General features: G+C 39.2%; 1 protein-coding gene across 3 annotated transcripts in view; it reads right to left on the bottom strand.

The window, feature by feature from the left end:
* Window positions 1–12463: 12463 nt before the first annotated feature.
* FOCAD (focadhesin) overlaps window positions 12464–13547 on the bottom strand; it is a 381367-nt gene continuing 380283 nt past the window's right edge. For all 3 annotated transcript variants that reach the window (XM_002708074.5, XM_017340978.3, XM_017340982.3), the window contains one exon: window positions 12464–12855. In XM_002708074.5, coding sequence (XP_002708120.1) covers window positions 12782–12855 — 74 coding nt within the window. In that variant the 3' untranslated portion in view covers window positions 12464–12781. The remainder of the gene's footprint in view (window positions 12856–13547) is intronic.

The raw sequence follows: 13547 nt of genomic DNA, 5'->3' as shown, positions 1-13547 counted from the left end.
TACTTAATGCATACTAAACTGATCTTCTGTAAAAAAAAAAAAAATTATCAATTCCCAACTTGACTCTCACTGGGATTAAACATGACAATAGGTCTGATCTGATGTCATCATCATTTAAAAAAATCATCTATTATTTTTCACTTTATGTTTCTGTGTGGGAGCAAACTGTTGAAATCCTTACTTAAGGTATACTAAGCTGATCTTCTGTATATTAAGATAATCGAAAATGAATCTTGATGTGAATGGAAGGGGAGAGGGAGTGGGAAAGGGGAGGGTTGCGGGTGGGAGGGACGGTATGGGGGGGAAGCCATTGTAATCCATAAGTTGTACTTTGGAAATTTATATTCATTAAATAAAAGTTAAAAAAAAAATAAGAAAGGTTAAATATGATTCCTGGTAATAAAATTGCTTTCTATCTCAACAAAACAAAACAAAACAAAAAAAACTAATGAAGGTACTGCATCTCATGGAAGCCATTCAAATAAGTGAACTATTGTTTAACTATTCCTTATTTTGCCTATCTTGAGCAGTTTTCACATGATAGAATTTCTATTTCTTTTAGAAGTGGAAGTAGATATAATGTTCGTATCAAAAACAATTCTCTAAAACAAGAAACTTACACATGCGTTAAAGTTTATTAAAATGTGTCAAAAATTATCTCCCCATTTCCATTATCTTCTACTCCTTTCTTTATTTTGCTATTACCATGTAACCCTTTTTTCAGATAAATTTACTTTATTATGGATCTAAATGATATGCTAATTTTAATATGGCCTTGTTTTTCAGATTATATTCCAGGGAGAAATACTGACATATAGAAATAAAGACATCTGTTTAGAATGCAGATTCCTGGACTCCACTAAAATATATTGAATTATAGGGGCAAGCATTTGGTGTAGCAGTTAAGCTACCATGTGGGACACCTGCATCCTGTATCAGAGTAACTGGATTCGAGTCATGGCTCCACATGCATGGGAGGGAACCAAGTACTTAGTGGGCCATCTTCCACTGCTATCCCAGGTATGTTAGCAGGAACTGGATTGGAGTTTAGTAGGAGGTGGAGCAGCCAGGACTTGGTGCTTCTATGGGATTGCAGATTTGCAGGCTGTGACTTAACCCACTGCGTCACAATGCTGGCCTCTCCAGCTTCCTTCCTCTCCAGCAGGTGATGGCTCAAGTACTTGAATCCCTGCCACCCACCTACGTGGGAGACCCAGATTGGGTTTCAGGTTCCTGACTTCAGCCTGGGCAGCTCTGGTTATTACAGGTATTTGAGGAGTGAACCAGCAGAAGAAAGATCTGTGTCTCTCTACCTTTCAAAAAAAAATTTTTTTTTCTCTCAATTTCTATTGAATCAAAAACTGGGAATGAACTCAGGAAACTTCATGTTGACAGGCTGCTCAAACAAATCTCATGCACGCTAAAGTTTCAGAACCATGCTTTGTAGTTGAACACATTCCAGCTTTGGACAGAAAACTTCAATAGAAACTACTTACATAAAAGCCATATACAATGTTTTCAGAACTAAGATGCTGGCATTTATGCTTCAATAGTAATTTAACATGTTTTTAGCATGTTAAATAAAAATAACTAATTTATCTTTGCTAAGTATAGATGAAATTTTAAATTTTATATAAAAAACTACCAGTTCCATGTGAAACCAATCAGCAAAAATATGCCATAATTTATAACATAAATGTAGATGTCTATTGTGTACTTCCTGGTACACTTTATGTACTTGGTAGTAAATTTGTAACATGTTACTTAGATGCTTTTCTTTATTTCAGGAAGGTTTATTGATCTATATTTACTGAATGTTAGCTCCATGAAAGCAGGAATATCATGTCTTGTTCACTTTATGCCAAAATTCTGTGGACTTTGGATTCCAAGCTTTTGTGTATAGCTTTAAACGCCCTGATACAAACTCCATACTGAAAAGGGTAGCTGCAGAAGTTATTCCAGAGAATTAAGGAGATTCTAAATAAAAGCTCCGGTACTGTGAATTGCTGATGATAGGATTGTATGGAATTCGGATTCCAAGATTTGGATTCCAAACTTTTGTATATAGCTTTAAAGAGGCCCTGATGCAGACTCCATACTGAAAAAAGTAGCTACAAAAGTTGTTACAGATTCCAGGATTTGGATTCTAAGCCTTGTGTTCGCTTAAAAGCCTCTGGAGCTACAAAAGGTGTTCCAAGGAATCAAGGAGTTTTTAAGAAAAAACTCCAATATTAGAAATTCCTGAGCAAGGATCACTAGCCATCAGGGAAATGCAAATCAAAACCACAATGAGGTTTCACCTCACCCCGGTTAGAATGGCTCACATACAGAAATCTACCAACAACAGATGCTGGCAAGGATGTGGGGGAAAAGGGACACTAACCCACTGTTGGTGGGAATGCAAACTGGTCAAGCCACTATGGAAGACAGTCTGGAGATTCTTCAGAAACCTGAATATAACCCTACCATTCAACCCAGCCATCTCACTCCTTGGAATTTACCCAAAGGAAATTAAATTGGCAAGTAAAAGAGCTGTCTGCACCTCCATATTTACTGCAGCTCAATTCACAATAGCTAAGACCTGGAATCAACCTAAATGCCCATCAACAGAAGACTGGATAAAGAAATTATGGCATAGGTACTCTATGGAATACTACACAGCAGTAAAAAACAATGAAATCCGGTCATTGGCAACAAAATGGAGGAATCTGGAAAACATCATGCTGAGTAAAATAAGCCAGTCCCAAAGGGACAAATATCATATGTTCTCCCTGATCAGTGACAACTAACTGAGCACCAAAGGGGAAACCTGTTGAAGTGAAATGGATACTATGAGAAACAATGACTTGATCAGCCCTTGTCCTGACTGTCGAGGAACAGCTTACTATTTTACTCCTTTTAGTATTTTTTTGTTCTACTTAATACCATTGGTTGAACTCTTTAATTAACACACAATTATCCTTAGCTGTTGAAATTTACCTGAAAAGTGATCTCTTAAATATAAGAGTGGGAATAAGAGAGAGAGAAGAGGTACAGTTCCGCACATGCTTAATTGGACTTACCCCTAATGGTAGAGTTAGAAACGTTCCAGGGTATTCCAATTCAATCCCATCAAGGTTGCATGTACCAATGCCATCTCACTAGTCAAAGTGATCAGTTTCAGTCCATAATTGATCATAATGATAGGATTAAGAGTCAAAGGGATCACAAAAACAAGACTAGTGTCTGCTAATACTAACCGATAGAATTAAAAAGGAGAGGACGATCCAACATGGGAAGCAGGATACACAGCAGACTCATAGACCAGCACATGTCCTAAACAGCACTCTGGTCTCAGAATCAGCCCTTGAGGCATTCAGATCCGGCTAAAAAGCCCATGAGATTATTTCAGGCATGCAAAGCCAAGACACTGTGGCAAAAAATAAAAAATAAACAAACAAACAAACAAAAAAAACTAAATGAAAGATCTCTGTGAGTGAGATCCCAGCAGAAAGAAAGGGCCATCAAAGAAGGAGGTACCTTTCTCTGAAGGGAGGAGAGAACTTCCACTTTGACTATGCCCTTGTCTAAATAAGATCAGAGTTGGCAAACTCAAGAGGCTTCCACAGCCTTGGCAGCTCAAGACAAGAGCTTCAGGTGATTACTGATGCCATAAACAAGAGTATCATTTGTTAAATCAACAACAGGAGTCACTGTGCACTTACTCCTCATGTAGGATCTCTGTCCTTAATTTGTTGTACTATGTGAATTAACGGTATAACTAGTACTCAAATAGTACTCTATACTTTGTGTTTCTGTGTGGGTGCAAACTGTTGAAAGCTTTACTTAGTATATACTAAATTGATCTTCTGTATATAAAGATAATTGAAAATGAATCTTGATATGAATGTGATGGGAGAGAGAGTGGGAGATGGGAGGGTTGTGGGTGGAAGGGAGGTTATGGAGGGGGAAGCCGCTATAATCCAGAAGTTGTACTTTGGAAATTTAAATTTATTAAATAAAAGTTAAAAAAATTCCTGAGCAAGCCATTCATGAGAAGATCCTCTTCAGATCAGTTTCAGTGTAAATGAGAGGGACCTTACCAGGTGCTATTGAGCACGACTTCCTCCGTGAAATTAGGATTAAACTTCTACCTCTTAAGTCTTCACAGGTGAATACAAAAGACATGCCTGTGGAAAGCCACGACACGGTGGCAAAAACAATCTAAATGAAAGATCCTGGTGGACAAGACCCCAGTGGAAGGAATAGGCCATCAAGGAGGGAGGCGCCTTTCTCCAAAGGGAGGAAGGAACCTCCACTGTGATACGGCCTTGACTAAACAAGTTCAGAGTCGGTGAACTCAAGGGGCTTCCATAGCCTAGACAGCTCATGGCAAGAGCCTCGGGTGATTGCTGACATCATAAATAAGAGTGCCAATTGTTAAATCAACAACGGGAGTCACTGGGTACAGGCTCCCCACATAGGATCTCTGTCCTTAATGTGTTTTACTATGAAACTTAAAAACAACACTACTAGTCTAACAATACCCTATACCTTGTGCGGTTGTGTGAGTGCAGCCTATTGAAATCCTTGCTTAGTATATACTAAGTTGATCTTCTGTATATGAAGGTGATTGAAAATGAAACTCAATGAAGGGCGGGATGGGAGAGGGAGTGGGAGAGGGGAGGGCTGTGGGAGGGAGGGAGGTTGCGGGGGGAACCACAACAATATAAAAGTTGCACTTTGTAAATTCACATTTATTAAATAATAAAAAGAATTAAAAAAAAAGACATGCCTGACTGTTCCTATAAGCCAATCAAAAACCTTAAGTACTTCAAAGCAAAAACTGTAAGTAAAGCCTTTGCCTTTGTCTCCTTAAGGCAAACATGCGGTACCTGCCTTCCTTGATTATCTCTGGGAACTGTTATTGAAGATAAAGCTACCTAATGATTTCTTCTATTATAATCTCTATGCTCAAGCTAAATGGATTTATAATCTACATAAGGGCAGACTATCACTACCCACTATCTGGAAATCTGTAAGGTACGCTGTTTTCATCTAACGGGGCACCCCACCTACATTTGATTTTGTTCCAGTTTTGCCTATACTAATTAACAACTTATATGTTTCAGAACTCGATTTCTGAGAGCAACTAACCATGCAGGGGACACAGACGTTGGCAATGACTGAGACTGCTCCAGCTCACAAAGCAAATTTGTTAGATAGGATAGGCAGAGACCTCCAGACCCTGGATAGGTAGGGCCTGCGCTACGCCCCTCATAAGCAGGAAGCAGTTATAGAAGAGAAGATTCGACGTCCGTCAACTCCCCTTAGGATTAAGAGGATGGAGTCTCTGAGGGGGGAATGAAGTAGGCAGGCATACAGGTTAAAATCGATTAGGTTTGTCAGCTGGAAGACCACGCCTTCACCATGCCCCTGTGTGACCTAATGTCCCTACCTGGCCACACCTTGGTGCCCACCAGTTAATCAGGTTAATTAACCACTCCCCTTCTGGGACATAGTGTGTCCAGCCCTTCTCTTCGACCCTAGCCTCTTGCCAGGAGGGGGCTTGCTGTAGCCCTTTGCCTCCAGGGCACGTGGCCTTCGGGTATGAACCCAGATTAACCTCTCTCTCTCACTCTCCTATGCATCTTTCACACTAAATAAAAGCTTAAAATGTACCATGCTGCCTCATTTATGGATGCCGGTATTTAGAATTCTTCTTTAAATATTAGGCAAGAACCCTCTTGGGCTTATTAATATTGAGGATTTATTAATAAGCATATGGTGATATTGTATGGCACCCCAAATTCTGGTAGCATATATGGCACCCCAGATGGCACTTCTGGGGAACTATAAGGGGCCACATTTTTGTATAAATTTTAGGGGATCATTCCCTATTTCAGTGGAACAAATTAGACTTTCAAAATTTTCTTTGCAATTCTGATTTTACAGAAAACTATCACTGAATCTAGAAAAAATATTTTATGACTTATATGATTATGATAATAGATTTCAATTATATTTGATTCATCTCAAAGGGTACTTTATATTAAGAAATTGTGGGAATTTGGGGGTTTATTCTTTTAACTCCTATTAATACCTTTTTTTAAAAAAGACTATTTATTTGTAAGAGTTATATAGAGAGAAGAGGAGAGACTCAGAGAGAGAGATAGAGAGAGGTCTTCCACCCACTCATTCACCTTCCCAATTGGCCGCAACAGCCAGAGCTGTGCCCATCTGAAGCCAGGAGCTAGGAGCTTCTTCCCAGTCTCCCACACAGGTGCAGGGGCCCAAGGACTTGGGCCATCTTCTACTGTTTTTCCAGGCCATAGCAGAGAGCTGGATTGGAAGTGGAGCAGCCAAGACTTGAACCGGTGCCCATATGGGATGCCAGCACTGCAGGCGACAGCTTTCGCCATTAGGCCACAGCGCTGGCCCCTATTAATACCTTTTCTTAACATACTACTTGATTTTAGAATGTCTTAATTATTAAAGGAAACAATTTCTTAAACTAGAAACCTTCATTATCTTCTAAAGTCCTTACAAACATGTGGTCAAGTGTGTCCAAGTTTTATAGACACTGTTTATTTGCAGTGAAACATACAAAAGAAATAGCATTTCTAAAACATTTTGCAATTTATAAAGCATTTATATGTATTTTTTTAACCCTCTCAGCTTTAACCTTTAGTGAGTCAGGTTATTTCAAAACAAAGCTCAGGAAAACACTATTTTCATTTTTAGTGTTTCATATTTAACAATTTAGGTGCAAATTATTTATTTTTTTACTTTTTATTTATTATTTCCCCCCCATGTCAGTCAGGAATTAGATGACCTTCCTAAGTTTTAATTTTAAATAATATTTACTACTTATGAAGATTCACAAATCACATGCATACTTACAAGTTCATATACCAAATATTTTAATATATGAGATTTTAGGGTTTTTAGGATCAGAATAAAATATTTCCTGCCATCAAATATAAAAGCATAAGCGGGTACTTGAGGGGCCGACATTGTGGGGTAGTAGGCTAAGCCTCCACCTGTGGCACTGGCATCCCATATGGACGCAAGTTTGTGTCCAGGCTGCCCCTCTTCTGATCCAGCTCTATGCTTATTGCCTGGGGAAGCAGTGGAAGATGGCTCAAGTGCTTGAGCCCCTGCACCTGCTTGGGAAACCTGGAAGAAGCTTCTGGCTCCTGGCTTTGGATTGGCTCAGCTCCGGCTATTGCAGCCATTTGGGGAGTGAACCAGCAGATGGAAGACTGTTCACTGTCTCTCCCTCTGTTGTAACTCAACCTCTCAGATAAATAAACAAAATGTTAAAAAAAAAAAAAAAAAGAGGTTCACAGAAAAACTGATATAAAAGATTCCTTTTGGTACAAACCATTTTGAAATTCCTGCAGTTTTTTCAAATTATGCATTTTCTTGAACATTTTGAGGACCCTTCATATGCATGGATTCCAAATTCTTTAGCACAGAAATAAGCTTATCATTTAGATCCACTTTTGAAGTGCCTTTGCACTACCTCATGGAGAACCAGAAGAATGATGACACTCATTTATACATGAAGATGATACTGTGGGGTATTGTTCCACAAGAGTAATGAAGGATGTGACCCCTTCCATTTGAAACTGTTCCTATGAATGGGCTGGTGGGGGTGAGAGATACAAATTGGCCAAACAGGGATCCAAACTCCAGCTTTAATGAAAGCATGGCCCACTTTACCAAATGATCTGAATTTTTTCTAAGGCAGCAATTTACTAAAAACACTCACACAAACTCTAAAATGGCAGCTTACTTTCAAAATGATGAAGTTATTTCAAGAGTGTAGTTGAATCCATAACTAAGTCTGACTCCTTATATAATTATGGTATCATTATATTTGGTTAAAATCATTTTGGAGAAGTTAAATTCTGGCAATTAACTTTTTAAAAAGGTTATTCCATCTAAAGAATACACTTTTAAAAAGATGTATTTACTTGAAATTCAGAGTGACAGAGACACAGAGAGATCTTCCATCTACCCATTCATTCCCAAATAGCTGCAATGGCCAAGTCTGGACCAGGTGAAGTCAAGAGCCAGGAGCTCTATCCAGGTGTCCCACAAGGGTGGCCGGGACCCAAGCACTTGGACTATGTTCCATTACCTTCCCAGGCACATGAGCAAGGAGCTGGATAGGAAGCAGAGTATCTGGGATGCAAACTGGCATTCCAATATGGGCTGCTGGCTTTGCAAACAGTGGTTTAATGTGCTGTGCCATAACACTAGCCCCTAAAGAACAGCTTTTGAATTTGAACACTTTACTTAGTATAGGGCTAATCTTATGTGTATAAAGTTAATTGAAAATAAATCTTAGTAAAAAATAAGAATGAGTATATAAAAGGAAAGTGGGAGAAGGGTGGAAGTGTAGGTGGGAGCGTGGGTAGAGTGGGAAGAATCACTGTTTCTAAAGTTGTATTTTTTTAAATTTATTTTTGAAAGACAGAGTTACAGAGAGAGGTAGAGACAGAGAGAGAGGTCCTCCATCCGCTGGTTCACTCCCCAGATGGCCACAATGGCCAGAGCTGTGCCGATCTGAAGGCAGGATTCAGGGGCTTCCTCAGGGTCTCCCACACAGGTGCAGAGGCCCAAGGACTTGGGCCATCCTCCACTGCTTTCCCAGGCAGTAGCAGAGAGCTGGATCGGAAGAGGAGCATCCAGGACTAGAACCAGCGCCCATATGGGAGGCCGGCGCTTCAGGCCAGGGCTTTAACCTGCTTCGCCAGAGCACCAGCCCCTCTAAAGTTGTATTTATGAAATGCCTGAAGTTTGTATACATTAAATAAAAGGTTCCTGGGGGAAAAAAGGAAAAACATAAAATAAAAAGGTTATTAACAACCAGCTAGTTACCATGGAGCAATTACATTACAAATAAAACACAAAGAACATTTTAGGTATTTGCATGGGCTCCAACATCTGTTCCAAACTCGACTTTTCAAATCGAGAGTCAGTGTGTTTGGATATTTCTGAGAGACATAACATGACTTTAACCCCACACATTAATTTGTTAGTATATTACAGCATGCTATTTGTCTTGGCAGCTTCTGTTTTCAAAAACTAACAGAAGATGAGTTGTAAGGGAACTTTTGTATATAGTTAGGAACATCTGGTCTAAAAATTTAAAGACTTCTGGTTTTGGGAGAACAAATTGAAGGAAATTCAGAAAGAAATAAATTAATTCTTATCTGAGGCAAACATGTGACCAAGTGAAGGGTCTTATTCCAGTGAACTGTTTCTTAGAATGTTTTAGAACCTTTACATTTTAAATTTTGAATCTTGAGATTCCTAGGAATAGGCAAATCCTATCAATCTTAGAGTCAAGGCTGCTCAAAATATAAAGAGGGAACTTAGAAAGAGAAGATAAAGATATTTCTTATTTCCTCCCTTTTGTACGCCTCTGTTTTCATATAAAACACAGAAGGGACAAGGTTTGAATAAGAAAGTAGTCACCGAGGCTCTTGTCATGAGCTGCCAAGGCTATGGGAGCCTCTTGAGTTCACAAACTCCAACCTTATTTAGACAAGGCCATAATCAAAGTTGAAGTTCTCTCCTCCCTTCAGAGAAAGGTACTGCCTTCTTTGATGGCCTGTTCTTTCTGCTGGGATCTCACTCACAGAGATCTTTCATTTAGGTCATATTTTTTGCCACAGTGCCTTGGCTTTCCATGCCTGCGAAACTCTCATGGGCTTTTTAGCCGGATCCGAATGCCTTAAGGGCTGATTCTGAGGCCAAAATTCTGTTTAGGGCATTTGCCATTCTATGAGCCTGCTGTGTATTCTGCTTTCCATGTTGGGTCATTCTCCCCTTTATAATTCTGGTCTTATTTATGTGACCCCTTTGACACTTAATTCTATCTTTATGATCAATTATGAACTTAAACTGATCACTTTAATTAGTAAGATGGCATTGGTACATGCCAGATTAATGGGATTTGGAGTCCCATGGCATGTTTCTAGCTCTACCATTTTGTCACAGTGTGTTAAGCAACCACCTGAGATGCCAGCATCTCATATAAGTACTGGTTTGAGACCCAGCTGCTCCACTTTCAATCCAGCTCCCTGCTAATGTTCTAGGGAAAGCAGGAGAAATGGCCCAAGTGCTTGGGCCTCTACACCCACATGTGAGACCTGAATGGAGTTCCAGGTTCGTGTCTTCAGCCTGGCTCAGCCCTGGCTGTTGCAGCCATTTGGGGAATGAACCTATAGATGGAAAACCATCTATCTATCTATCTACCCACCCACTATCTTTCAAATAAATAAATAAGAAAAAAAATGAGAAGAAAGTGAGCTGAATTGAAAACAGAAGTCCAAGTTTAGAAGCCTACATTGATTCTTCATCCCTTTACTTGGGTGTCAGCCATCTCTGGTTGCTGATTCAGGAGAAAAAAATGCAGAGTAGTTCTTCAGTGCTCACTTCTTCCTCATATCTCTTTCTCGCCATTTCTACTTGCAAGGTAGACCAAGAATCCAAAGTCCTTCAACCAATGAAGATCTAATTGTTTACATGACAACTCCCAATTCTGGATGTCAATTAATATGAGGCAGAGTTGCTTCTTTCATTAATGTTTCTATCATACAATAGGAGATGATGAGCCTGTTGCAGTAGAAATAGCACTGGATCTGATGTTCTAGGTCCTTGGCTCTAGATGAAGCTCTGCTACCTACTGGTTGTATTTATGCTATTTAAAAATAATAATGGTATCCTTATTATTGTTAAATAATATAAGAATCCTAGAGTATTTACAGTCTGATACCTTGCAATAAATATTAAATGAATTTCAAGCTCCAACTGGTCATAAATACAAGAAGATGGATGTGAATGGGAAGGAGAGGGGAGCTGGATTCTAGTCTAAATTTTCTACATTCCTGCTTCTTTTAAATTCATTCTAGTTGTACCTCTAAGGAGTAATATGTTTAGAAAACAGAAATAGTATAACTACTTTAACTTAAGTGGCAGGAACATTTGGTGACAACATAAAGGTACAAGGCATATCGGAATCCTAAAGTTCCATGGTGCTTGTGAAGCTCCAGGTACTGGGCTATGGCATGGTAGATACAATGGAACCTTATTTCAGCGGTAACATTTTTCTTCCTGATGATCTCATATATGTATGCATCAGTATATTTATATGATTGACTAATGAAACAGCCCTAATGGCAGAGTGAAGGAGGGATTATTAGCAAACAGATCCAGATTAAATGGCAGTCTCAAGCCATTGAGTCATATATAACCCTTGAAGATACTATCAAAAATCTATCAAAAATTTATTTTAGGCCACTTGTCACTTTGATTAAAAAAGATTTGTGCTTATAAAAAAGATTGATCTGGAGAGGAGATATTTGTCTTTTTAATTATTGCTATTATTTCGCCTGCCCAACATTCTATCATATGTCTTCTGAGGGATGAGGAACCTAATTGAGATGATTTGAGAGGGCTTGCCTAACACCCCTCTCTGTGCAGGGACATAGGACGAAGGTGACCCAGGCTTGGTCCAGGGCCCAGATACTACATGTTCAGAGACTCACATATGTTCAAAACTGACCCAGAGTTCTTCCCATGTTGCTTTTGCCATACCTGTAAGAAAAGACATTTTTTTTCCTTTGAGGTTGCTGGCAGCCAATTTGTCAACTATATGGCATGATTCCAAGATGAATAAAGTTTGATGGCATCCTTGGATTCATTTGGTGCTGCTGTGCCTCTTCAGATTCGCACTTAAACTTGTCTGCTTATGAATGAATATTGGGCCGGCACCGTGGCTCACTAGGCTAATCCTCCGCCTTGCGGCGCCGGCACACCAGGTTCTAGTCCCGGTCGGGGCGCCGGATTCTGTCCCGGTTGCCCCTCTTCCAGGCCAGCTCTCTGCTGTGGCTCAGGAGTGCAGTGGAGGATGGCCCAAGTGCTTGGGCCCTGCACCTGCGTGGGAGACCAGGAGAAGCACCTGGCTCCTGGCTTCAGATCAGCGCGGTGCGCCAGCCACCCGCAGCGTGCCGGCCGCGGCGGTCATTGGAGGGTGAACCAACAGCAAAGGAAGACCTTTCTCTCTGTCTCTCTCTCTCACTGTCCACTCTGCCTGTCAAATAAATAAATAAATAAATAAATAAATAAAAATAAATCCATAAAAAATGAACGAATATTATTCATTTGAGGTGAAGCCATTTTGAATTGTGTAAATTTCACTTGCCCTCAAGAAAACAAAGTGTAAGGGAATTATAGCCATCATTAATGAATCTGATTTTGCTAATATTCATTGTCATGTTTATTATTTAAATGTGACAGCATATCTAAAATAATGTTTTCTCAACAAGAGAAAACTTGTCTAACTCCTCTAAGTTAGCCAATAAATATCCTCATAGAGAGTTCACAGAAAATAGATCATAATGCTACTATCACTACTATAGTTTTGGTGAGTGTCTTAAAACAAATAAAAGCCACATGCACAAAATTTATCAGATAATTTTACTAGAATTTAGGAAGGAAGATATGATAACAGTGAAGTTTTCACAAAGAAAACCTGTACACTGAAGTCTACCCAAATAAAATTCATGTTTCTATTTCAGTCTCAAATGGCCTGGGTATCAAAGCAAGGCACTCCTCTTCCGACAAGCATCTGTCAAGTTGTCAGTGATATATCCACCTTTCCAAGACCTTTAACTCTCTGCAACACATCTGAGCAATCCCAGACACCAATTCGGTAAAACTTCTTCCGTTTCTATGGTTTTCCTCATCCAGCTGAGAATGCTGCAGGCTACCACAAAACTATTCACCAACCATATGCTCTGGTCCATACAGCTTTCTTCTTAAATTCTGGGAGACCTCTCAAAGACAGCAGGGTGGCTATGGGGATAAAAAAAAATAAATAAGTACACTGTTGCATTTGGTGGGGCTGCATTTGAAAAGATTATTTTGATCAAAGAATATCCAAATAGATCTTGGCTTTTTGTTATTTGGCTAACTTATTTCAATCAAGCCTTTGGCAACATTTTAATGGTAGAAAAGCATTTAGGGGAAAGGATTTTTTTTAATAAGTTACCCAGAAACAGTTAATGGGAAATTTTGCAGAGTTAAAATGAAAACTGACTTCCAGGATGCCAGTGATGTTCATTTTCTTGATGTGAGCACTGATGACAAGGGTGAGCTCCTTTTGTATAAATGTACTTAGATTTGTACCCTTTTATAAATGAGTAAGATATTGCCATTAAATGTTTAATTAAAGGTCAAAAAGAAAACTAAATTATCTGACCCTATCATAAAAACCATACTTGAACATGCATCCATGAGTCCACATTTTCTCTAATCTGTCACAGATCCCTTAGGGATCAATTTAAAGTAGGAGACTTGTGTGTAATCCCTTTAGGTAATTTATTATATATTTATTTAAAAAATTAATATTAATATATTGAAATTTTTTATAATATAACAATGTAAACCAGAGTTACACAATCATTGTTCATGATAATCAAGTGAAGATGTGCTCCTAGACCCCAAAAGATTCTTTTCCTCATCAGTAGCAGTTGTTTGGGACATAG

Source organism: Oryctolagus cuniculus, chromosome 1 (genome assembly GCF_964237555.1).
Source record: "Oryctolagus cuniculus chromosome 1, mOryCun1.1, whole genome shotgun sequence".
In the NCBI taxonomy this organism is placed as follows: Eukaryota; Metazoa; Chordata; class Mammalia; order Lagomorpha; family Leporidae; genus Oryctolagus; species Oryctolagus cuniculus.
This window is presented reverse-complemented; position numbering and strand designations above follow the sequence as displayed.